Genomic DNA, 25,842 nt, shown 5'->3' with positions numbered 1-25,842 from the left:
CATTCTCCTTGGAAAGCATATTCAGGCATGTTCTCTCCACCCTGCTTAAAAAAATCCCCACAACATAAACCAGCACCAGTTTGCTCAGCCAAGAGAGCTCATAAAGGTGAAGAGCACTTCTTACGGGATATAAAATGTGAATTATATTGCAAAATGAACTCTACATTATTATTTGGCATTCCCAGACCATCCACCAGCAACAGATGTTCTGTCCTGAAAGTGATGAAATTTTGACGGCGGTACAGCAACTCCTTAAATAAATTACTGAGTTGTCAAAGTCGTACAGATAGTTTGGTTTTGGGGTGGTTTTTTTGGAAAAGCAGTTTTACTCCTTAACCAATTAATTATGAATTTATATTTATTTAATTCCAATTGTGAAATCAATGATAAAGCTGATTTGTAGCTGGGGTTTAGTCTTGTTTTTTTGTAGAGTTCCTGTGTTGTTGCTGTCACTGCAGTTCATTGTTCTTAAACTTTAGGTGAGAATGTTGAATGAAATCTCATCTTTGTTACAGTCAAGCTGACTTCAGCGGGAATTGTAACTCTGGAATCACTCCTATACTGCCCTCTGCCCACAGGAAGGTGAGATGGACAGGGAGAAGAAACCTTGCAAGGTGGTAGGACCTCTTCATTGGGCCTCCTGTGGTCTCTCTGAACTTAATCCCTTCAACCTCAACACTATGTAACAGGTTTTGGAGGTAGGATTACAGGGTTGAAGAGGAGGAAGTCAAAACTAGACATAGCTATTGACCTTTTTCCTGGGGAAGGCTCTCACAAGCTGCCTTAATTCCCTCGCTTGGGATGTGGCCATGATTCCACATTAGCAGGAAACCCAGTGGGTTTCTGATGCAAAGGAATGAAACCATCAGAGAGAGCAGCATATGCCAGAGAGCAGCATGAGGAGGGATGAGCCCACTGAGAAAGATGAGATCTGACTGGAAAATCAAGCTGTGGACTTTGACAGACAGTTCTGCATCATCTACAATATGAAACTCACCACAGTGAATTTGGATGAGGAATTGGCCTTATCCTGGTTTTGTACAGGGACAGTCTGCTGCCACCATGTTTTTTTCAGATGCAAATCACATTTTATTCATACTGAAAAGCCCTTGTCTTTCATTTAACGTTTTTGTAACTGACGTTGTCAAAATCCAGTGTCGTTCTCCAGGAAGAGCCTGGAGAATTTTCCCTAAAGCAGGATCAGCGGCATTTCTGCATGTCAAATATTGGCGTTTTCAGCATAGGGACAGGGCTAAAGAGGTTATACAGTTTATTTCTCTGAATTTCCTGCAAAGGAGGGACAGGTCAATGTATGAGCAGGCTTTATATGACATGTAAAACATGCCTAAATCAGCCTATCTGTTCCAAACTTACTTCTGAAGTCGTGTAAAAGCTGCCTACTCACTTCACCATTAAAGCTACCGACCTGTATTCTGAACCTAACCATATCCCCTGCAGCTCCAGATTAGTTAATGGAGCTGCAGAAGGAAACAGATAAAACAAATAGATTTTCCCTACATGCCTTAGTGCATGTCATCAGAAGGCCTTAATACAACTCTAACAGAAGTCAAGCAACTGAAGGGGAGGGATTAAAGCTTGCTTCCATCTCTCCGTCCCTGAAATTCCTGTTTCTGTGGAATCACGTATGTACTTCAAGAGTTATGTTGTTATGGGGCCAGTATCATCCAATTTCCTGAAAAATACGGGGTTTATATCAACACGGGTCATTGATAGACACAACCTTGCAACATGCACTTTTCAGGTGAACCTGAAAGCCTAGAGCAAAATCTAGTATTTGGATGCATAGAGTCAAATTCAGTGTCTTGATTTCAAGGCTGGGGCTGTTATAATCATTTGTGGAACTCTTTGTGGTAGCTCTGAACCCAGAAACTGTAACTAAATGTTCATTTTCTTTCACATATAGAGAACAGAAGTTGCAAATTGCCTCAGGTCAATTTTTAGCAGCAGGTCCAACCCAGAGCGAAGGGAAATGAGGATGACACTGCTACCAGGAAAATCACAAAGATGGCTTTTACTTGTGGGATGCAAATACAGGCCTACAGTGGGAAGTGGCAAGAATGGCATTGTCATTGCTCTGTGTGATGGGGCAGATAAGACAAGGCAATGGGAGCAAAAAAGGCATGTGATTTGCCTTGCACTTCACAGAGATGGGAGGCAGGTGACTCAGTATACTGCACTCTGCTTCTTACCATATGATTCCAACACATGCTGGTCAAAAGTAGAGGAGAATAGTGCCAGAAAAGCCTGGTTTCCATTCTGTGGAATAGAAACCATAGATCTTTAATATATGAGATTGGATTGCTAGTTCTTCTTTATCAGTAGATGTGTTACTGCCTGTAACTTGAACCCAACTCTAGACATAAACTCTGTGTTGACTTATTTACAGTGAAATCCCAGCTCCTGCCACATAGAAATCAGCATTGCGCTGGTACTCTTTTCAGCAGTGCAAAGGATTCATGCCAGCTCACTGCAGAGGTATCGTTTTTAATTACACCTCTACAGTTCTTCTGTTTAGACATAAAATACCAGGAAAAGTGGACAGGACTGAGTGAGAACCCTAATTACTAACTGAAAAAAAAGGCAGATATTAATCAAAGTTACATGTGAAGCTCTGCACTGATATTTTCCCAAGGAAGCTCCACCATTCTACCAGGATATGGAAAGCCAGACAGTACAGCCCTCATTTTTCTGGCCAAAAAATATAGTAACAGCCATGACCAAACCTAAGAAAATCAGAACAAATAGAAGGATGCTGCAATGCCACTCATCTTATTTTAGTCCATTGATTATAATTTGACCTATAGGCTGATCTAGCCTGAAATTTGGTTATCTTGATACGCATTCGCAGTTAGAAACAGATCCTCAGTGGCAAGCACAGCAGCAAACAAGTATTGTTTTAAAGACTTGGTATCTTGGGTAACAGGTTTTCCCAAATCAGTGTTTTCCTTCATCATACCTTAATAGATAGTTACATTGCTCCTCCTAGGATAGAAGACAAACTCCTGTTTAGACTGAAGGACAGAATACATCATTACTGCTACAGTCCTGTAACACAGTTCTTTTTTTTTTTTTTTTTCTCTTTTCTTTTTTGAACTGATAAGTGTTTTGTGAAAGAAGCAAATAAAGAAAGACTCATTAGTAATTTTCTCTTTGGGATTATAGTAGCAACTAAGAAATACTGCTTTTGGTGAATATAAGCCAGTCTTTTAAAAAGGACAGTGGTCTTCTCCACTTTGTCCCGTGCCCAGCAGACATGTGCTGAGATAGCTAAAACATGCTCAAAGTTACAGCAATACATTTTTCTGCCTAGATGCTCATCAGTCACAAGAAGAGATGAAGATGAGTAAGAGTATTGCCTGTTCCAGAATTGATCTAGTATATGAAAAGAAAAAGACGTATACACAATTAATTTGTACACTGCTGCATAAGCGTCATCTCTTTCCGCTAGGTATAATGCACCTTTGGAACGAGCTGCACGCGGCGAAACATCCTGGGAACTTTGGGATCCATTTCAGCTGTGTTACACATAAAATCTGAGAGCAGCTCCAAGCTGCATGCTCTTTTCTCGTGATCCCTCAATGGAGGAATCTATATCCATAATGCATGTTTCTTAGCTGGTTTGTGACGAGTTCAGCACTCCTGCCACAGGAAGGTCCCTCGTATCTTTTCATACCAAACTGCACATTGAAAATCTCACGTTTCTCTTGTCCTACATCACTCATACAAACGGCGTCATCACTGCGGAGGAGTGGCGCAGTCCCTGGATAGCTGCATAAGGACCCTGCTGGAAATAATGGTGGTACCTGGGCATGTGGAAGGAAGGGAAAGTGGGGCCACTACCTTGCATAGAGCTGGCTATAGCAGAGGGTGTGAGAGGCATTCCCAGGCGGCTGTATGGAGGCAGAGATCCTTGGATTGGATGAGGAATGGGTGTAGCTATGGATGAAGTGCTGGTACCCAGGGCACTCAAAGACTGTGGATGTTGAAATCCAGGGAAACTGGTTGAGGAGGATACCCAGGAACTGAGGGACAGGTTGTCAGATGTTGTAAATGCTGACCCTGCAAGCAAAGAGAAATAATGCCTGATGCTTCATTCTTCAGGCAACACGCAAAGCGGGTAACATAGCAAAAAGGGAGAAAAAGAGCCCTTCACAGCAGGTAGATTTTAATGACAAGTTGTCATGGAAAATACTTCTCTCTCCTTTTGTATTTCTTTATATTATTATTTGCCATTTGTTGTCCTTTATCACATATTCAGATTTCCATTTTAAGAAGTTGGTTGCACTGGCTTGAGCAGTAAAACCAGTTTTGCAATTGGACTTCTTTGGTATTAAACACTGAATCTTTGGTATTAAACACTGAAGAACTTTGTAATGCTGACTCTACACACTGAAGCAGCCATTCTGATGTGGAATCTCACTGCGTTACAACCCTGTTTTGAAGAGATGCTTTAGCTTTTTACATCACATCCTCAATAGAACTGTTTAGGGTTTTCTCCTGAAATTTTAGTTTGGCAAAAAATGCAGAAGAATGTAATTTGCACTACAGGTTTCCCTCTCCCTTTTATTTTATCCCAGTAGAACTTGTCAATACAGCATCTTTTCACTCAGCCTGACTTTTCCAAAATACAGAAAACAAAAGCCCTAAAATGTCAAAGCATTTGTTATTCTTCCTACTGAATACAGTGCTCTGGGAAACAACACTAATGCTAAATCCTAGTAAGAGATGGGGGGTTTTCAGTGAAATGCACAAAAATATTAAGAACTGGCTCTCAGGGTAATTATTACTTTTGATCAAATGGGAGCGGTTTCTTTGGTGTTTTCTGAATCTGAAGAGTTCCAAAAGTTATTTTCACAATTTTTCTATCTCTTGAAAATACTTTTCCTCTGAAGTTTGCAGAATCATTAAAAAGGAAAAACAGCGACAACTAATTACTTATTTTATATTAACAGTAAATTTTGGGGGAAACAATAATATGTTTGGTTAATTATACATGGTCATTTTTAGATCATAATGTGACAGTGTTGCCCCTCACCTCTGCAGTTTGTCTGTGCATCTGCTCATCATCAGATGCCTGATTTCTAGAAATGGGAATACATAAAATCCTATAAATAAACTCTTTTGATTTCTATTCAAACAATAATTCAGCTCATGTCCCTTCTGTATTTTCTTTCTTGTCCAACTTTGTCCATTGAGAAAATGTTTCTTACTGTAAGAAATAAATCTACTGGCAAGGATATTTGGCAAAATGTAATTTCATTTCTGTATTGCAAAACATTCTGAGACAACACATTTTACAGCAGGTATTAGTTTCATAAATCTGGTTCTAGAGGATAGGTTCATCCAGGTTGTGAAAAGAAAAAATATGGAGAGCTATCTGTTAAGGTAGACTTACTGGAATGACATATACGAACCAACTGTGGCCATATACTTCAAACAAAACTGTAAGCAAACAGCAGTAGAAAAGCAAAAAAGGAATATGATTTGTTTAAAATCATAAACCTCTTTAGGGTTATATTCTCAAATCAGAAAGAGAGCTACTCGTGATTAATTCCTCCCCTGCTTAACAAAACAAGAGAAATTATGTTGATTCAGCAGTGGAAACAGACTTGAACCAAACCCTGTCCCTACCACTGAACCAAATCCAAAATGCTGGGAAGTTAGGATCCAGAGCCAAATTATAAGGTTAACACTGTACTCACAGACCAGAGCAAATCAGGGAATATCTCAGCATTATTGCACTACAGGGGAAGCAGGATGGAAATCTGGATTTGCCTGGAAGGTTTACATTTGGCTCTGTTCCTGGTGGCTACTATGAAACCTGTGTGTGGATGCTGGAGTGCAGGCACCCAGACACTATGCATTAAAGAGTTTTAATTGGATTTATATATTTCATCTCTGTTAATTCCTTTGGAAATAGACTTCCTGTGATAAATATGTTTCTGAAGGCTAGCTACTTCCATCTTTGGATAGCTGAAATCGGCTGAGCTGAGAATGCTCTAGGTGGGGGCTGAAGTAATTAGAAATAAATAGCAGGGGTAAACTTCCTTTGTTCCACACAGAATAAAGTACCTGATTCCTTCTGTGAGTGATCGTAAAATGATTAGAGAAATAGAACAGGCTGAGAGAGCTGGGCTTGTTCAGCCTGGAGAAGAGAAGGCTCCGGGGAGACCTTACAGCAGCTCCAGTGCCTAAAGGAGGCTTATAAAGAAAGATGGGGACAAACTTTTAATATGGCCTGTAGCAAAAGGACAAGGGGTAATGGTCTGAAACTAAAAGAGGATGGATTTAGACTACATATAAGGAAGAAAGTATTTACAATAAGGGTTGTGAGGCTCTGGCACAGGTTGCCCAGGGAAGCTGTGGCTGCCCCATCCCTGGTGGTGTTCAAGGCCAGGTTGGACGGGGCTTGGAGCAACTTGGTGTCCTTGCTCATTGCAGGAGGGTTGGACTAGATGACTTTCTGACCAAAACTATGGTATTATTCGCATGAGGAACATATATATGTTCCTTTCCTCCTCCAACTGCAGTGGTCTCTAATTGCAGCTTAGTACTCCAAAAAGTCTCTCATGCCATGTTTGCCAGCACCAACGAAACGTGCTCTAGTAATTCTGAGGCTGCTGTCGCCTCAGAGAGCTTATAACACATAGGACCCAGCAGTGTGTATATATTTGGCTGTCATACATATGGAAGGACTTCCCTCCACTTTGCAAGCAGGGTAGTTTTAAAATGCAACAGAAGAAATGAAAATGTGTGTGGAGTTTCTATGAGATCATTGTTTCTCTTCTCATACTTTTGAGGACTTTTCCTTAGTTAAGTACACCAGACCTAAACAGAGAGTGAAGGTAGTAAGTACCAGTTACTCATCTGCAAGAGCGGTATGTTTTATCCTCTGTGTATTCCTCTGGTTGCTCAGAACAATCACATCCTATGCTAGCATATGGCTCCCAGATTAGAAAAAAATGGGTTGCCACAACTCATCATCTTCCTCACTTACTCATTTGCCATATTGCGAGAAAATGCAGAACCGTACCTGGTAAGATCAACTGTTATAAACTGTTCTTTCCTCCTATGACACGTTTCTAGGCATTCTCTTCAGTAGAGAAATACTTTAATGGCAAGCTCTCATACTGAGGTTCAACTTGTTCACTTTGTCACTTCCAAAGGAGGGTATCATAACAGGGAGAAACTTAATTCTTGGAGAGAAGATGCCTTGCTCTGAGCACTTCTGGCAAAGGGAAGATTTAACACTGTCTTTAACAATGACTGGCCTAGGATCAAAGCTGACATGAAGCGAGGTAATCCCCCAGGAGGATGTGAAAGGATGGTGTCATACCAGCTGAGGAGTTGCTCCAGAAACTCTGCAATCTAAGGGACTGCTCTTAAAACAGACGTGTATGAACAAGGCCACCTAATCATGGCTTGTTGAAGAGCAACTCATGGTTAAAAATAAGTGTTTCCTCTGCCCAAGTCAAAGAGCTTATGACCAGAAATAATGCTCTTATCTTAGTGACACTGTATGAAGTTAGAGGACAAGACAAGGGCACTGCCAGTTGGAAGGCAGATAGAACTGCTTTACCTCAAGTGGCTGTTGCATATCAGGCAGGTCACAAAGTCAACATGCAAAGTATAATGCAACACAAGTTTATGCTAGTGATCCCATGAGATGGGTTTGAGATTTATTTCCAGTGGCGAATAATGACAAATGCAATTTGTCCAGCGAGTATCCCCACAAAGAACAACTGTCTTGCTAAAGTAGACAAACCATTTGATAAAGCATTTGAGCTAAATTGCCTCAGCAGGAAGGGCACCTTTTAGAGACCAACAGATAACAACGAAACATCAATTTTCCAGGGAGCTATGGACTTTTCTTCCTGTAGAGGCAAAGCAGGTTAACCACAGGCTGGTTGAAGATGGTCATAACTAAGTCCTCTGTTGCTGGAGAGGCAACAAATGGCATATCTACCTGGTACTTTACAAATGGTGCTGAGCCCCAGCTAGTAAGTCCTGCTGAGGGATGGGAAGTGTTAGCTTGCTTTCAGCACCATGGTAATGATGTTGCCTGTTTTTCAGCCTTCTTGAAGAGGAAGCAGACATAGTTCTCTTCTGATGGCAAAGGCTGCATAAGACATCTTGAGATGCTTCCTGAGCTAGCCACCCACACTAGTACCATGGGCATATAAAATGTCCAGAAAAGCCGCGAGGTAACGGGTATTCTCCTTATAGGACTTCAAGGCAGAGAAGCACACCAGAGATGCTTCAGAGCACCATAGCACTGATTGTGGTCCTACTTTTCCCAACCATAAATAGGTCACCACAGTTTACCTCATGAGCACATTTTCCTACCTCTGCTTTGTGTTGCCTGGCTGTCATCTCCAAGATCATCTTCTCCTCCATAGGTTCGAATAGGGGATCGGGCATAGGAATGCTTTTGGATAAGGCTCTCCACGCTTTCTCTGTGAAAGGAAACGACCTATTGTATCAAAAACATCTTAAACAGCCTCTTGATTCATTAGGTTAAATACAATGAATATGCTGCCTTTTCCCTGTCCAGATCACAGCTTTCTCACACAGACTCAAAATTATGTAACAGAAGGGTTACCTCTTAGCACGGAAATACTGAACTTGGCCTGTGGTGTTTTAACATTGCTGATCACCTCTTACCTGCGTGGTACTGCTTCTTCAGCAGAGTTGAGAGAACTTCCTATTGCATTTCCTGTATTCAGCCTCAGACAGTGAATGTAAGACCAGCAGTCTTCACAGATTTGAACAAACAAGACCTAGGGGTATTTGCGATGAGTGATCATTCTGGATTCAAAGAGACACCTGTGGTCCAGCTCCTTTCAAACAGGCTTTCAAGTCACAAATGACCACCTCATGTGGTGCTCCCCCATTTATCTGAAATCAGGCAAGAGGTAGATGCATCCAGAGACAGCTCAGCTCTAACCACGCTCTCTCTGCACCAGAGTTGAGGCCAGTTCAGAGCAGGAAGTCCACAGATACTACTGATCTCGTGCCATGTCTATTCTGGGAGGTCAGATGTGCCTTCCAGGTCCCTGCCTTGCTGGTGGCACAAAGCACTGAAGTCACTCAAACAATTTTTAAATAGAAGGAAGGCATATCTGCGCGATAAGCCATAGCAGTTTGTAAGGAAGGTCCAACTTTACACATTCCCTGTGCGTTTCTATGTAAGTAGGTGGCATTATACCAAAGAGGAATAAGACCTAGGCACAATTCCAAAATGGCTTTGACCTTCTGTTCCCATTTAAGAAATCTAGGTAGTGATAGCTGTTTAAATCTGTTTTGTCTGACTTTACCATTTGGCCATTCCTACTTGCCCTTCACTTGGAGAGTGTAGCTGTTGCAGAAATTCCAAGGAAAACCATTTTCCAAGTAACACAATCAATCACAGTGGCACATATTTTCCTTTCCTACAGAAAGCCCATTATGGTCATTTTGTCCTTGGTCTCTCACTGGCATCATTACTTATGCTGGTCTCCTCAAAAAAAAAAAATAAATAAATAATGAAGGGATCTTATCAAAGTGATTTACTTGTGTCAGGATTGGAAGTGGACTGAAAGCAATGGCGGTTCCTACATCGAGGATGAGATAATGGGATTACTGCCTTTTAAGTGATTGAAAACAGTAGGCATACTGGGGATATCTTGAAGAAGATTTTACAAAGAAAAAGACAGATGGCATTATTTACAGTGTGTGCTGAAGGCCCCTTCAGACTCCCTTCTTTGCTAAAGCAGAATGTGAAATGCAAAGAATTTTCCATCATCAAAAAGACTCTCTCAGATGAGCACACAATAACCAAATAATGAATTAGCCAGTGTTGTCTGAGTGATTTAGGTACCAGTCTATAACCATGCTCATAACCAAAGTATTACTAATCTTTAATGGTCTGAAAAATAGATGGGATTCAACTGATTGATTGTCTGAATTGTCTCTATTGACTTTATTTCTAGTAAAGGTCTGCTTGTAATGACAGACATTACAGCACGTAACAATATCCTGATGCAACAGAAACAATGCAGGCTCTAGTTTTAGTGCAGTGGGCCAATTTCATCTCTAAAACATTGGATCCAATGGTGGTTTGGGGATAAACTCACCCCAATAAATTTACATTTGAATTACCTACAGGGATTTAAAGCTAAATCAAATGCCCACAATTATTGCAGACTAAATTCTTTCCAGATGGGTTTGCATGCTAGACAGAGAACTCTATTATTCTATATGGTTGTCTTCTTTTAAAGGAAAAAGAGAAGTGACTTCTTAGTGAACTTTGAATCTGCAAAGTTTGAAACCAGGGAACTGTGTCGTAAGTTTGTTTATTTATTTTTAATGTTGTAACACTACAGGTAGTTTGCTAAGGGTTTTAGAAGATTAGTCTTATTCGTTGGCACAAGAAGCTAAGGTTTTTATGGCAGAGGGAACAGTCTAAGGAGGAAACTTGGATCAGGAAAAGCAGTGAATTTCACAAAAGCTATTTCTTTTGTGCCGCAGGGATTTTAATACTCAAAAGCGTATATGCTGAATTTGTCTAACTATGGTGGTGGTTTACGCTCGAATCACAACACACCCACTAATGTTTCATTTTAGAGCTTGAGGCAGTGATTCACATCATGAGCACAATGCGTTGAGGCTCACACCAGAATGTAGGCACCTGTCCCCCAAAGCCTTCAGGTGGACATTCTTTGCACATACAACACATGTTGCATGTACATAAACCTCCAAACAGACCTACGAGATTCAAAAGGCTGAGCAGGAAAACACCTAAGCGTGCAAAAGGACAGAAGTTAAAACAAGCAGTGGTGAATTTTCTCATAAATTCACACATAAATATCTCTGAGTTATCCTACCAAGTAGTGTTTATTCCACCTAGAAAAACAAGAGCTGAAGTTGCGCTCAGGCCCCCCCCAACCTGGACAAGTGACCTAAGTTAAAAGATTTCTTTCCCTCTGTGTTTCAAATGAAAGGGGTGGTGGCCTCTGCACCACACTCAAATATTTCATGCCCAGAGAACACCACCTAAAGATCAAGTCTTCTTGGAGAAGAAAGGGGTTGCAACTCATCTAATCAATGGGAATGTGGAGTTTCTCCACATAGGTTGGAAAGAGGAGGCCAACCTCCACCACCCTTTAAAGACAGGGGTGATTTAGGGCTTTCTTGAAAGTAGATGTGTGCAAGGAAGCAAAGCTTTAGCAACGAGATTTAAGTACCCATGGAATCTAGGTTAAAAAGCAGGAACAAAGCTGACAATCTGGAACACAGGTTCCTGCTTATACCCTCATTTCAACCAGGGCCTAAAGGACTTAAATCAAAATCTTCCTGAAAATTCCCTTTATGGAAGTGTGAACTGTTCAGGGTATCCAGAATATAGAGGGATAAAATACATTTTTTAAAGTCCCAAAATATTCTACTACTACTAAGAAGGAAAGAAATTAAACTTCTGGCTTTATAGTTCTGTATGCACATCTTCAGATTGTTCTGTATGCACATCTCGATGTATGCACATCTCGATGTATGCACATCTCGATGCATCAGTTCTGTATGCACATCTCGATGCAGCTCAAAGGATTTATGGAAATAATTTTATAAGTTACTGAACAGTAAACCAATAATTGACATTTTATGATTCTGCTCAATAATAATAATAATAATAATAATTTAACAAGTGAAGACTATGGAGGAGTTGGGTTTTTTTTAAAGCTTTCCATTAGTACTTTTCAGAGCTTATCCACTCTAAACTGGCTGAAGACTTCCAGTTACTCAATGCTCAACTTCTCTTACTCAGTTTGTGATCAGACACTTGTTATCTAATACTTGGACCTAGCAATTTTTACGTTTTGAAGTATGTTAGAATGCCATAGTTTCTTCTGTTAGCAATAAATTAGCAATAAACCTTGTTTTGAGAGATCACAGGCTGCCAGCTAGATAAAAGAAAGATGTCTTCTTTCTGTCAGTCTTTTGTATGATCTACCAACAAGTTGCAGTCTTCCAGACTGCTCTTCAACTCACAGGTATCTTTTAAATACCCAGAGGAGGGGACAAACACACACATAGGCATAATATATTACTATGATTAAGCTGCGCTATGGGTATAACTGGATAATAGTAGCAGATGACAGGCTGGAGAAGAGCAAGTTAGGGGCTGAAGCTCCTTGAGAAAAAGAAGGAACCATATGCCAAATGGAATGGAAAACGCTAAGCTCATATTGGCTAGTGCACCCAAGAGAAGATGCTGAGGCAAGACAAATGAGAGGAGAGACAATAGGGAAAAGGAGTTCAGGCTTATCCCGATTATCTGCATCCCGACACACCTTGAGCCCAGGCCTGTCAATAAACCTCTGCTTATTATGGATGAAGCACTTCTCTGCTTCATATAAGAAATAAGGCAGTGAATTTGGAACCAGAAATTGAAGGGAGTGAAGGGCTGGGAGAATTTTTCAGTTGGCAAGGTTTTAAGGTGCACAGGAAGCATCTTGCCATTCTGCAGGCTTCAACCTCTTGATTGAACATTTCGCTCTTGTCCCTGCTGGCAACTGATTCCAAAACTAAACTTCTAGCTAGGGATGCTTTATATCTTGCAGCTACAAGCTGAGTCTTTGGCCATGTTTAGTTACCAGCGCCCTATACCTACAGAGGAGTCTCAGAGGATCAAAAGTAGATAGGAAAATCCTGATGTAGCTAACAAATGATTCACTAACTCTTTGCAGACTAGAGCTACGATCTTGCCATGGATATGAACTGGGAGATGGCAGAAAACAGAGCTGACTTGGGAAGCGGATGAGGAGTGAGGCCCTGTGTGAGGGTGCTCACTTCCTTTTGCTGTCAACCCAGATTACATAGAATCTCTCAGGAGATGGTGAAGTCCCAGATTACCCTGAGCAGGATCTTTAATCAAGGTGAAAGAACAGTGCTTCTTTGTAGGAGGAACCAGGCATCTCTCTGGTGCTTCTTCATGTAATTTCTTCTGTTCTTTTGCTGTTGCTCTGCTTCTGCTGTGCATTCACAGCAGCCTGGTGGTCACCACGATCCTGGTTGTGAAGCGTATGACCATGAGCCCTGCTGATACGGAAGAGGGCTCACCTGGCCACAGTGCACTGTCAACACTGATGCTGCTACATGCCTGCACGCACCTGAAGCTGTGGATTTTCCTAATTTGGCAGAGAGCTTACCCAAGTGATAGAGACAGGAAGCCTACCGCCTTCTTTTGGGACGAGGAGGCTTGAGGCAATGTATTTGGGTTTGGCAGAAGGTGTTAAAACAGCTAATCCAGAACTAGCTTGCTGGAGCCAGGCCTGGATTAGTATTCATCTTAGATCTATACCATGGCTCCAAAGAGGATAGAGTTGATGGAATAGGCAGCCACCCATTCCACTGGGAGCCAGGTTCAACCTCCCTTGAAGACAATGCGAAAGAGCCAGACTGCAGTGAGAAGGAGCAGGTAGCAGAGCCAGGGACTCTGAGTTCATATCTCCTGCAGAAGTTACTGTTTCAGGCATTGGAACAAGAACAATTGGAATTGGAACAAGAGGTTCCAATTTCAAGGCAGATTTGAATGACCTGTCAGTGCTTTCTGCTTTTGCCCTCACTATCCACGTGCTAGGTAAGCAAAGAGGTGAGGATACCCTCAGAATCTGCTCCTGGTGTAATGGGGTTTGCTTTTATGCCTTTTCCTTTACAAGAAAAAAGGCAATGTTGATAATAACAATAAAAAAAAGGCAGAGGGAAAAATGATAAAATATTGAAACTGACAACCATGTTTTGCTTGGCCATTCAGTCCAACACAAAGAAAAATACAGAACAGGATATAAAGGGTATGAATTATCAGTTTGCAGCCTGAATGAGTTCTTTAGTTCTGCATTTCAAAGGTTTCCTTTTTTTGTAGCTGCCAGTTAGTATGTTTGGAAGAAAGCCCAGATAACAGAAGACATCAGAAGTGAGGTGAGGTGAAGACAGATGGAATAAATGGGCTGAGAAGGCACAAAAATAAACTTGTCGGAAGTCGCACTGTAGTAGAACCATTTTTTTTAAGGGAAAAGATGATTACTTCGCCCAGGACACAATTACTACAAACAAGTCTGTAAAAAAACCCTACACCAACAAGAACACAAACCCAAACGGGGAAAAAATGGAATATAAAAACCAACACAGCAGGAGGAACAAATACATTTCCATAACAGCAGCTAAGAGTGAACAGCAGCAACTGTTCAGATACCCTCAGCCTTCATGCTTCTGTAGCTTTTAGGTGCTCTTTTACACATGCACCAACATACAGAGATATTAATTTACTGTATATTGTTGCTCTTATACTTGTAGGTGAATATTACAGGCTGACCATAGGGACCTAATTCAGCTCTGACATGGTATGAACCAAATCCTCAACCAGATCAGAGTAGCGTGTTTCCACTGCTTAGACTGAAAATGAACCAGTTCTGACCAGGAAGAACTAGGGTCTGTCAGACTACATTGGCTTACATGGCCTAAAAGCTAATACAGAGCCATCAAACACTTTCACAAAGTCAAAACTATTGTGTTGGATGGATGTAATACAGTGCAGTGGAAGGTGCCCCTGCCTGTGGCAGCGGATTGGAACTGGATGATCTTTAAGGTCCCTTCCAACACAAACCAGTCTGTGATTGTAAAAAAGTGAAACAATAACCAAATCATAAGAAAATGTAGGGTTTGACGATTGCAGGAAAAAGAACAAATATATCTCCAAAGTGGTGTTTGATGGCAGCCTCAAATAATCCTCTGGCTACTGATAGCAGTGCAGGAAGAGCTGCAATATGCATGGAGGTTATGTAGCCTGGCTGAAGCCATTCTTTGGTAAAAGTAATGACACTTAGGAGGAAGGATCATGAGGTTATCAAATATAGCCACCCTGCTTCTCTCAACTGCAAATAAAAATGAGGAAAACAGCTATCTTTATACAGGGAATTAAAACAAACAAACACAAAGATAAAATTACATTTCTGTGACTTGGAAACCATGGGTCTGGTCTGACATCATGCCCTCCCCTTACGCACGTACGACACCTGCATGAGGCGAGTGGAAAACAGTAGCAAAATAGAGCTTTTTTATATCATCATTTTGCACAAGTAAAAGGGATAAATAACAGAATACCTAAGTGGAAAATGAGCAGCTGGAGGCTGGAGTGGATCAGCACATCTGGAATGGCACCAGATACCAGGCATTTAGGCACTGTAGTCCCTGATGTTTCTCTAAATTCAGGATTTCACTTTGTCTCCCAACCTAAGTGTTGGAGGTGGTCTCCCGTAGCTGGTTGCTGAAATTCACAGACTGAGAAGTAGCTGGAGGTAAAAGATCAGCTGGGGAGTTTGACTTGCTGGAGAACTATGACAAAGCCCTACTTAATCAGGGACATGGGAGTAGGTCGTAGAGAGTATTTCTAGCTGTTGGTAGGGGGCTTTTAAGAGTCAGGGAACTTGTTCTAGACCAGCAGTAAGCAGTGAGAATGGGGAGAAAGGCAGCTCAGAGAGAGGATGGAAGAGGGGACCACTGTGGACAGCGCATCATTAAGCGTATGGCTTTGAGTGTTACTTCAGCAGGGCAGTGCCCGTATCTGGACATTAGCATTGGTTTCACTTACGGCCTTGTAAGCCAGTACAATGTATTTCCACATCTCAGACATGAAGTTCCTCAGGGGAGAATTCAGAATCTGATTACGATGCAGATAAAGCCAGCTGGAATACTGGGATGCAGCTTTCTTACTTCTCCATCCCCCAATCCTTCCTTTCTCTGCCTAAAAATTACTTCAGTGTCCACATTGCCTCTTGAAGTACGTATCTACCTCCCAGAAGCATTATTGGTCTTGTGCAGATGGGTATACTCACTTAACTCTCTTAATAGTTACAAGTCCACACCCTGACTTGCCTATCACATACTGGATCAAACAGAAGCAATGCTCAGATCATGTTTGTGATCTGTCAGTTCTTGTTTGATCATTATTTCACAACTCAGTAGTACTGTTTACTCACACTCTTTGTGTGATTGCCTTTTTCCCTGGATTTTTTGCATGATATTAAATCACAATGGTTTTATTTATCTATTTATTTTTAAAAGGCTAATTCTTCACAACAGCTCAAAAGATAAGTTTAGGCTTGAGATAGAAAATAACTCATTGGGTTCTGATTTTGCTCCCAGTAACCCATTGGGTTCTGATTTTGCTTCCTTTTATGGCTTTGGCAGTCCTTTCTTAAGCAGTGGCATAAAGATATTCCCTTAAAACTCATCTCCAGAGTGAATTGCTCATTATAACACCTACATTAGTCTTTTTAACAAAGGCTACCATTAAAAAAGATCACACTCATCCACAATATTGCATTTAGCATCCAGTAGTCAACACCAGTGTACGATAGGCTTCACATTCTGACAATTGCTGCTAAATGCTCAGTTTTTCCAATAACAACCACTGTAGGGGCCTTTTTGTAATAGAGGAAATGTAAATACCATGTGAAAAGATCAAAAGGTGAATCAGCTACTTATCTAAATCACAGTAACCCCAGATAAAGTCTGCCCCATTGCCATAAATAGATTACCACAAGTAATGTATGGAAAGAGCTGATTATGGAAGGAATTTCACATCCTACTGAAAATCTGATATATACCAAACTTACCAAAGATGTTTTCAATAGTCAAAAGCTTTGTATATATAGCTATGAGTACAAATAAACCATTGTAAGGTATATAGCCAGGAACAAAACAAAATAGAAGCATTTCACCTGCTTTGCTGTTGCTACCTCCTCTACCATTTTGCAAATTTCACTATCTTTACATATATTATTTTAACTCCAACACATACAATGCAACCAAATTGAATCCTAAATGCATTTTCAGCTTGTGTTTCCTACATGAGGATCGTAAATCTAGAATGGGAAGCTTGAAATCGTTAAAGTCACATATTTATAAAATCATATTCAATTAGGTTAAAAAAGTGCAATTTCTGTCATCATGTCATAAAAATATGTGTTTTTCTCTCAGATCTACTATAAAGAAAAGCTACCTATATTGTTACAGATAGAGGCTGTTTTCAATCAGTTACAAGGAGCAATCCAATTACTGGATGGTTTAGTGCAGTAACTGACTCCAGACTAATTTGATTTCTTTAGGTCTCTAAAGATCAATTGATCTGATTTGTTTCCCTCCCCAAAGGCTGTTTAGGAAAAAGCAGGCTTAAATACCTGGAAATGAAATACAAAGCTCTGTACACTTTCACACTACTTAGGTCATTTGGAAAAGCTGGAACTTGTGATAAATGAGTGCTCTCTGGCCCTAACATCACAGGATGCTTTACAGGAGACCATTAGGATCACTGCACAGATTATGCATGCACGTGCTTCAGAATAAGTGCATGCAAGCGCTTCAGAAGCAGTGCATGCAAGCAATTTTCACAGCTTCAAAGTAACTGTTCAGTTTTCAAGAGCTGTACTGATGTGTGTTTGGCTTGCATAGCCTTCTTCCTAGAAAATAAGTATTTTTCTCTGTAACCTTTTAGAAATAGCTGAGTTTCTGACTAGACCAAGAAAGAGTCATGCTGTACTATTCCATGAGTCACCTACACCTTATAGTGCATGTCACAATGGATATTAAGTGAGAAATTCTTCCTGGTGTCATATAGAATTGCAGACTGGTTTGAGTTGGAAAGGACCAATTCCAACCCCCTACCACGGGAAGGGACACCTTCCACTAGAGCAGGTTGCTCCAAGCCCTGTTCAACCTGACTTTGAACACTGCCAGGGATGGGGCAGCCTCAGTTTCTCTGTGCCAGCGCCTCATCACCCTCACAGGGAAGAACTTCTGCCTAAGGTCTAATCTAAAATCTACCCTAGTTACTTATCTTATTGTCATACCGTATGAAATATCTCACTTTGCTTTTTCTTTTGCTTCATATCAGATTCCTTTAAGCAATTTTGTTGGCTCTAACATGAAGTCTGTGGAGCCAGTGGGCACTTAAAAGAATGGCATTCTCATCTGCCTGGATATTTTAATACTGGAACTGAATAAAACCCTTGGTATTTCTGAAGCGTATCACATAACTTGGGAAATTTCTCAAAGAGTTTCTTACTAGGCCTCTTGTGTGTTACACTATGACTATCTCATTACTTGATCTGTTGTGCAGCAGTTTCTGGGGTTATTTTTAAACACTGTTCCCTAATGAGGAATAAACTTTCCAATTTAAGTCAGAATAAGTCCTTAACTACACTTAGACTCTCAAATACACAGCTTTAGTGTCATTTAAATACTCTCTACATTCTGTTTCTTGTGTTTACTGTAGGTTTCACATGTGGCTCCCTTATCTTTCATAGCAACGTCGGTGCCTGGGCTAGGCTGCCTGTCTCAGCTCTATTCTTACACTTATCAATAAACAAAAGGGCACTGCGGTTTATGTTCAGCATTTCTGACTCCATGCCATGTGCTGTTATAATAAGATGTCCTCTGGAAAAATTCCCTTCATATCCAGCCCCACGATAGTCAGTTCATCTGCACAGAGGTAACTAAGTTTTTCTCCCAGCTTATCTATTCAGACTCACTCAGCCCTTCCAAAGCTGTGTCATTAGGTGTTGCCTGCCTGTAAAACAAGGAAACTGAAGTGTGAAAAATCAAAGTATCTGCTCTTCCTACAGGCCTTTTCTTGACTATTTATTGCACACAAACCTGAGCTTTGGGTGTTCTTTACCTTAGTACTTTTTCTGTACAGCAAGCTGTGCTATTTTAGTCGTATCTGGTTTGGTTCTTTTTCCAATTTCAACAAAGGCTTTCAATTAGGAAGCAATTTTTAACAACTTTGCAAGCATGCAGTGTAAAATTACTCTTCTTTAGCCAATTACTCAACATATCACTAATGATCCTGTCACTAGCAAGGTATAAAATATACCACTATCTCAGATTAATGTTGCTGCTTAGATCGATGTACTTTTGCAGTGCTGTAAAGAGTTTCCTAGTGCTGTAAAGACTTTCCCTAGCTGTATGGATATGACTTCATTGAGCAGTTTGTCCCCTATGTGCACCTGCAAAAGATGATTCACAGATACATCTGGATATCCCCAGATGACATAGGAGCCTGGAGGGGTTTGGCCTCTTCAAACTTTCTTTCATGACTGTGTGCTTACAGGGAAATTTGGATGTGCTATATCCATCTCCATCAAGTTCCCTTCCAGCCTAAAGGATACAGGCAGCTTAATTTGCTTCAGTTGCCAAACTGTTTGACACGATATCGTAAAAATGTGACATGCTGGAGAGCTACCAAGAGATTGAAGTTTATTTCCTACTCAACTGTGGGTTAATGCTTCTTTCCCTATGGCAGCAGTTGCTTATAATGAGCTGCACACACACAAGACTCAACGGTTTCCAGATAAGGCTTTCCCCTGATGCAGCCTGCAGTACAATTTTGGTGAAACAAAAATGGCATCTTTGTCATCAGAGTGGGAGTTATGGGATTCATCCTGATAGCAATAATTGCTGACTTCAGTGTCTGGGACTGCTAAAGTGTATTTTGGGAAGCTCCCCTCTCTTTTCCACTGTGTGGAGCAGTGGGGAGCTATAAAGATGTTTTTCACAGGACCACTGCCCTTGTTTCCCATTGACCCAATTCACAGCCCTCAGTAGGATTAAATGGCACGATAAGAAAAAAGCTTTTCATTCCGAAGTTGTAAAACTGACCCTTTCCCCCGCCCTCTTCAAGAAGTCCCCTCAGGAAGATGAATATATTAGCCCCAACTGGAACAGATGTCAAAACTCAAACCAGCTCTTTCTTCATAAAGTTTATAAGTATTTTTAAAGGAGGTGGAGGAGGCTTACTGCATGCAACAAGATAACGTTAAAATGCACAGCTTCTCAGGAGTTGAAAGGATGCTTTTCCTACAAACTCTCTCTTCTCTTTATCTTATCTGCATGGAAAGTAAACAGAAAGTCCCCATTACCTCTCGATATCAGTGAGTCTGGAAGAGTCCCGGAATCCTTTAGCAAAAGGGTTGCTGTCAATTTTCAACTTGGTTATCTGGGAACACAGAAAAGAGCAACGCAACATGAATATAGCGTTAAGGTATTGTAGCGTACAAAGTGTTAACCGATCCATCCTCCTGACTTCACTGCTAATTTTATCCGTGCTCCTTGTGTGTGTTCATGTGTGCTAGCTACTCCTGAAATGCTGCAAAGCTGGCAGGGGCAAACCAGGGTATATTACACGTATGGCAATGGAAAGACCAAAGGGCACAGTGGTCTCAGCTGTCACGTTACCCAGAACAGGAGGAACCCACCCATGTATACAGCATCACTGTTTCCAAATGCTTTAAGGGCATGAATCAGGCTGTCTTTTCCATGAGCAACAGAGCACCCTGCTAACATCTGAGCCTCGCTGGTGGAGCTGCACATCAACTCATTTGAGCCCAAACTAGGAGCTTATGTTTTCAGCCAAACCTACCAGCCCCACACTGGGGCAGTTTAGCTATGGAAAGAGACTAATGAGGGAATTAAAATGTGGGGAGAACTCAGATTTAAAGTGATGGAACCTGGGTTAAAGGAGTAACCCCATTAAAGCCGTCACAGTCCTGGAAAACCAGAGATCATACAACCAAAACTCTCATCCCTTATTTAGAAAGCAGCTACAAACCTGCCCAGTGCATCCTGTCAGCCTTTCCACTCTGCTCAAGAGTCCCTTTGCCCCAAAGCATCAAGGCTCCCCTTGCATTTGCAGTGAAACTTTTCAGCCACAGGTGATGGCTGCAACTGTGGTTTTATGGGAGCAGGAAGAAAATACACCACTACCCTTGTGAAATGTTCTGACTGTGCAACCAGATGAGATTTGGTGGATAAAACCCAAGACATCATTGTAACATTCAGATTTTCCAGCCACACTTCTTGCAAGAATTCAAAATAAAACTGAATTGAGTTAGAGCTTGACAAGGGACAACACAGGACTTGTCCTGCCAGGCAGTGAATGCCACCAACTCTAGCTGAAGCTCATGGAAATAACAGCTCTCAGCACTTCATATTGAGTGGCTATGTCAGCCTGGCTTTCCTCAAAAAAAGCCTGTATTGAAGAGGCCACAACCTCATTTTTAATAGCTGGCCCTTGAGACTCAGCAAGAAAAGGGATCTTTTCCAAATCCTCAAACAATCAAATGCTCCCAAACAACAGTATTTCAAAATGGGGTGGGTTCTCCTCCGAATTAAAGAAAAATAAATTAATAAAAATACTTAAAAAGGACAACTGAGCCCAACTTTTCATTATGAAAAAAAGATCTTCTGGAATGGAAATACAGAGAGAGGGAACGGCTTACAAAGACAAAACATGAGTATTTAACTACTGGTCTGCAGTATATGAACAATGCGCTGAGCGGCTGTCACCCTAGGAAAGTCCCTGCATTCCTGGGCTGCTACCTTCCCTGCTTGACGTCTTGGGTCCACACGGGTCTCCCAAGCTCTCTGGGAAAGGTCCTTGCTTTGAGGCGCCATGCAGGAGCTGCTGCAGCTCAGCGGTTGTTCCTATGGCTGGTCAAACAGCATGAGACCTCAGTGCTGGCTGAGAGTTTGAGCCTATCTCATGATGGTACAATCATCAGGTACAACCAGTGGGAACCTCCCTGAGCACCAGCCTTGTTACAGCTCGGCAAGTTAGTTATAGTCTTATTCTACTCCCAAGATGCCCATAAGCCCTTGACTCATGGTGATGTTGCAAAAAAGTTAGTGCCTCACGTACAGTGAACATTTTTATGGCAGCATCCTAAAAACTACCTTGAAAAAAGACATGTTCTAACTAGTTCCATTGACTTAGATCACCAACACACGAAGCCAACTGCACTGCAGGATAATAAGGACATCTATTCATCTCTTGAGCATATTTTCACCAATCAGACTTACATTTTCTGATATTAAAGATTTGGTATGACATCACAAGAGAAACTTTTTGTGTACACTGGTGCCAGATGAGACTCACAATCATTTATGGCCATATTTTTCCTGAGAGACTGTCTCACAAACAACCATAGAACATCTGCTAGAAAGCATTTTAAAATTAAATCTGACCTACAATTCAACTCTGTGGCAGTGGTTTGACTGTTTAAATAAATGCATGCCCTTTAAATCTTAAATTATGAGATAGTTTGTTGAAAGTGTAATGTATTTAGCTTTTATCTAATAACCTCCAGAAATGTAATCAATCCCTCCTTAAAACAGTTCTGAAAGAAATGGCAAAAATGAAAAAAGGCTCTGTTTTCATTAGTCATAAATAAAAAGACAGCATCAACCTCTAGGGGTTCTGGAGATGTTCCACTGAGAAGTTTTCCAGGACTCAATGTATGTGCTTTGGGAAGGTTAGTTTAGAAACATCTCTGGTGTAAATAGCGTCCGTAAACACAAATCCATCCTACAGAAATGGATTTCAGGTTTAGCTGGTTTTGTGCCTGTAACTATTTTGCTGGTTTCTGAAGAAAGTTACATGGAAAAATCCCTCCATCCGTCCAAACATTGTATTCTTGAGATTGTCAGGTCCTGAATGCATTTTCTGCAGCATTTAGATACAAGCCTCAGTTTAAAATCAATACATTCAGGTACTAAAGCCTTGAAGTGGGATGTGAGATCTGTCTCAAGTACTGACTTAATACTACACAATTATCTTCAGAGCTTCTTCTGCCCCTGTGCGGTAGTTGCACTTTATTCATTGCATTTAGAAATAAATTACTTTTGCTTCATTAAACAGTCAAGCAGGGGCATTGACTCTGGAATGCTCCTGCCTCCATGTTGGGACAGTACTTGTATTTTTCTTAGCTTGGGGGAATTAAGGAGAGGAAGATGTGGTTTTTCATTAAGTGACATAGTCACTAAGCGCTTAAAGCGCATTCTGAATTGCAGTGAAGCCAACAACATATTTCCACTGACTTAAATATTAAAGCCCTATCCACTGTCAAGCAGAGCCTCTGCTCTCTGTTTATATACTTCCTAAAATTACTCATTAGCAATCCATTGTTATGATCCCCTCCATTTTGTATATATTATTCACTGGCATGCATATTGAAATTCAAACATCTGGATGTAATCTGGGCAGCCTCTGAAAAGCATATCTCTGAGTGATTTCCCTTACGTTTAAGCGTTACATCTTAATTAGTCAGCTTTTTAAGGCCATGAAATCATCCCATGCAAACCAGAGTATCTCTCAGCTGATAGCTTGTGACATCAAAGATCCCTGCAAATAAGAACAGTTCCTTAATGAGCTATAATTAGAAAAGGACTAAATGATAATATGCAAATAGCTTTGTGTAGGCAAAAGGGAAGACAAATGAAAGCCTCTTTCATGTCATCTTTACTCTCATGAATAATCCTTAGGGCTCTTTGAAATTGGTAATACTACCCATATACGTAAGAATTACGCCTGAATATGAATTAAGTTGGGCACAGTCACAGCAGACCCTGGCACGAAAAGGTAGGCTTTATCAGAAATTTTCCTAGCTGGAAAAAGAGGGAAAGGAAAAGTTGAAACTGGGGAAAAGGGAGTTCTCAGCAGGGTGGGATTTAGTTAAATCTCTGGAAATTAGCAAATGTACTCACCAGTTGATTCTGGTAGGCAGTAACAGCAGTGAAAACAGTCTCTGGAAAGATAAACGTCCTGAACTCCTCTGATTTCAGGTTTAGCAGAGAAGCCGTGTGATCCTTCTTCTTAATAATGTGCACCCTTGGCTGGTACTTGTGCATGGAGTTCAGAATGATCTGCAAGAAAGAGTGACAAGGCGCTGTCCTGAAAGGAAGGTTAACAGCACCCTCAAAGGCATACAGGGGGAAAACAAGATCTAATTCACACTGCAGGGGAGATGTCTGAACTATAGCTAGCCAAGGGCTGATTTTCAGAGGAAACTCTCCAGCTCCTTTTGGGCAGTTCCAGAAAAGGAAGGTGGAAAAGCAGGCATCCCAGGAGCTGCTTTCCTTTCACTCCTACGCCACTGGTGAGCACTTATTTTCCTAAAGCATAAATACCTGTTCCTACAGGTGAGGTGTTTTACATACAGGCTGTGTTATTGCTAGTGTGTGCCCAGGTTTGCAGCTGTCAGCTGCAAAGGAAAATAAGTTAATCATGAAAGCTTATGATTCAGAATCCACACTTGCAGAAATGTGCAGGTGCAGAATGAAAACAGCAGGAACCCCTGGTATGTTACACATATACATATATATATGTATATAAAATATGCGCACATCCCCAAACCAAAAACCAGGAAAAAATAAAACCCAATCAAAAAAAAACCCCAGCAGCAGAAACCTGACCGAAAATAAAACTCCCCAGATCCTTTTACTTTGGCAAACCTTTAAAGCCAACTACTCCGTAGATGGCTCTTCACCGCAGACTACCAAAACCAGACTACCAAAAATGAGAGAAAGGAGGAAACCCAGTACAGAACGCCCAAATGACCAGGTTTTGCCATTTTATTCTCGTTAATAGTTGTTTACGAGCTCCCAAAACAATTCTAAACCTAATGTACCAACTAACTAAGTTCAGCGTTCACTGGAGTCAAACCCAGAGTCCCACTTGCTTCAGTTACCACTGGCTGGAGGCCTATTTGGCTGCCTCTAACCGCAGTATTACAATATAAGAATTAAATACAGAGCTCAGCTTGCACCAGTCCTTGTTTTGGATATAATCACAGTCACAAGACAAAATTGGCACTGGTGTGGGTGGTTCTATTTTGCAGGGGCCATAACGACGTTACAGTCAGATCTGTACATCTGGAATAGCTAATGTGCATTCCTCAGGAAGCGTTAACTTCAGCTGAAACACAGCAGAAGGGGTGCAGTATTTCATGCTAACTCAGTCAGTGGGAGAGGTTGCATGTTGCATTGGAGGAGAGAACTTAGGAACAGATTTGCCATGGCTAAAATTCCATCAGCATTTCCTTCGCAGCCAAATATTGCTGAGACTCACACTGTGACTTTGTGGGGGCACTTTCATTGCCCTGAAAGCATTGCATGTGCTCTTACCACCTCAGTTGCTTTCTTGCATCACTTCACCTTTTTCTGTATGCACACACAAAATGGCCATTGACTTTGGCTTTAATATCCTTAGCACTGTTCCTTCTCTTTGTACAATTTTGTCTTAACATCCTGGTCACTTGGGCAGCTCTAAGCAGCTGGAAAAGACACTTGAAAGGATGATGTGGTGATGAGCTTACTGAGGGGTTGGCCCACAGAGCCTGGCTCTTCCCATTGCCTTTCATTACTGCTTTATCCACCCTAAGGCATTACATCTGAGCAGCAGCCGAAAGGAAGGAGGAAAAAGCTGTGACAAGAGCAGATCCCACACATGCCCTTTCCTTTCACTCCTCTGTGAATGTGAATTGTCATAAAGAAACTCCATTTTTCAAACATAATCATGTAATCCTGTATGAAAGTTTTCCAAAACCAAATGTGCATATGGATGACATCCCCTGCCACAATGCTCTACACTGTGCCTTCCCACTAGAGACAAGTCAGGCCATTCAGGTACAAAGCAAGTACCAGTGATAGCCAGGATATCACAAAAGACCCATGGCCAAGGGTTAGGTCACTATTTCCTTTTCATGAGTGTCTGTGTAGGCAGTGCTCCATCTGCATCCCCACTCAGGCTGCCAGTGTTGCAGTACTCCTGGATACTAAAGTCAGCAGGATACCTCACGAATATACCCCTTAATATCCATGCAACTTCTGATGTTAGGACCATCAAAACAGCCTGAAGGAGTTAGATACACAGGGTGCTTCTCACAGAGTAGTCTCCAAGGGTGGGCTCAAAGCTCAGGCTGATACCAGTTCTGCAATATTCAGGCTGGTGTG

The 25,842-nt window shown here is 41.3% G+C and overlaps 1 protein-coding gene across 1 annotated transcript in view; it reads right to left on the bottom strand.

Annotated features, from left to right (window-relative positions):
- Positions 1-3,739: 3,739 nt before the first annotated feature.
- The window catches only part of TBX20 (T-box transcription factor 20), a gene marked incomplete at both ends in the record, with an annotated part of 34,112 nt that continues 12,009 nt past the window's right edge, over positions 3,740-25,842 (bottom strand). Inside the window, 4 exons of the mRNA XM_080611071.1 lie at positions 3,740-4,080; positions 8,368-8,477; positions 19,974-20,050; positions 23,596-23,754. Coding sequence (XP_080467197.1) covers positions 3,740-4,080; positions 8,368-8,477; positions 19,974-20,050; positions 23,596-23,754 — 687 coding nt within the window. The remainder of the gene's footprint in view (positions 4,081-8,367; positions 8,478-19,973; positions 20,051-23,595; positions 23,755-25,842) is intronic.

This window comes from Psittacula echo (genome assembly GCF_963264785.1).
Source record: "Psittacula echo genome assembly, chromosome: 2".
Lineage (NCBI taxonomy): Eukaryota > Metazoa > Chordata > Aves > Psittaciformes > Psittacidae > Psittacula > Psittacula echo.
Note: the sequence above shows the minus strand (reverse complement) of the source record. Positions and strands in the feature narration are given on the sequence as shown.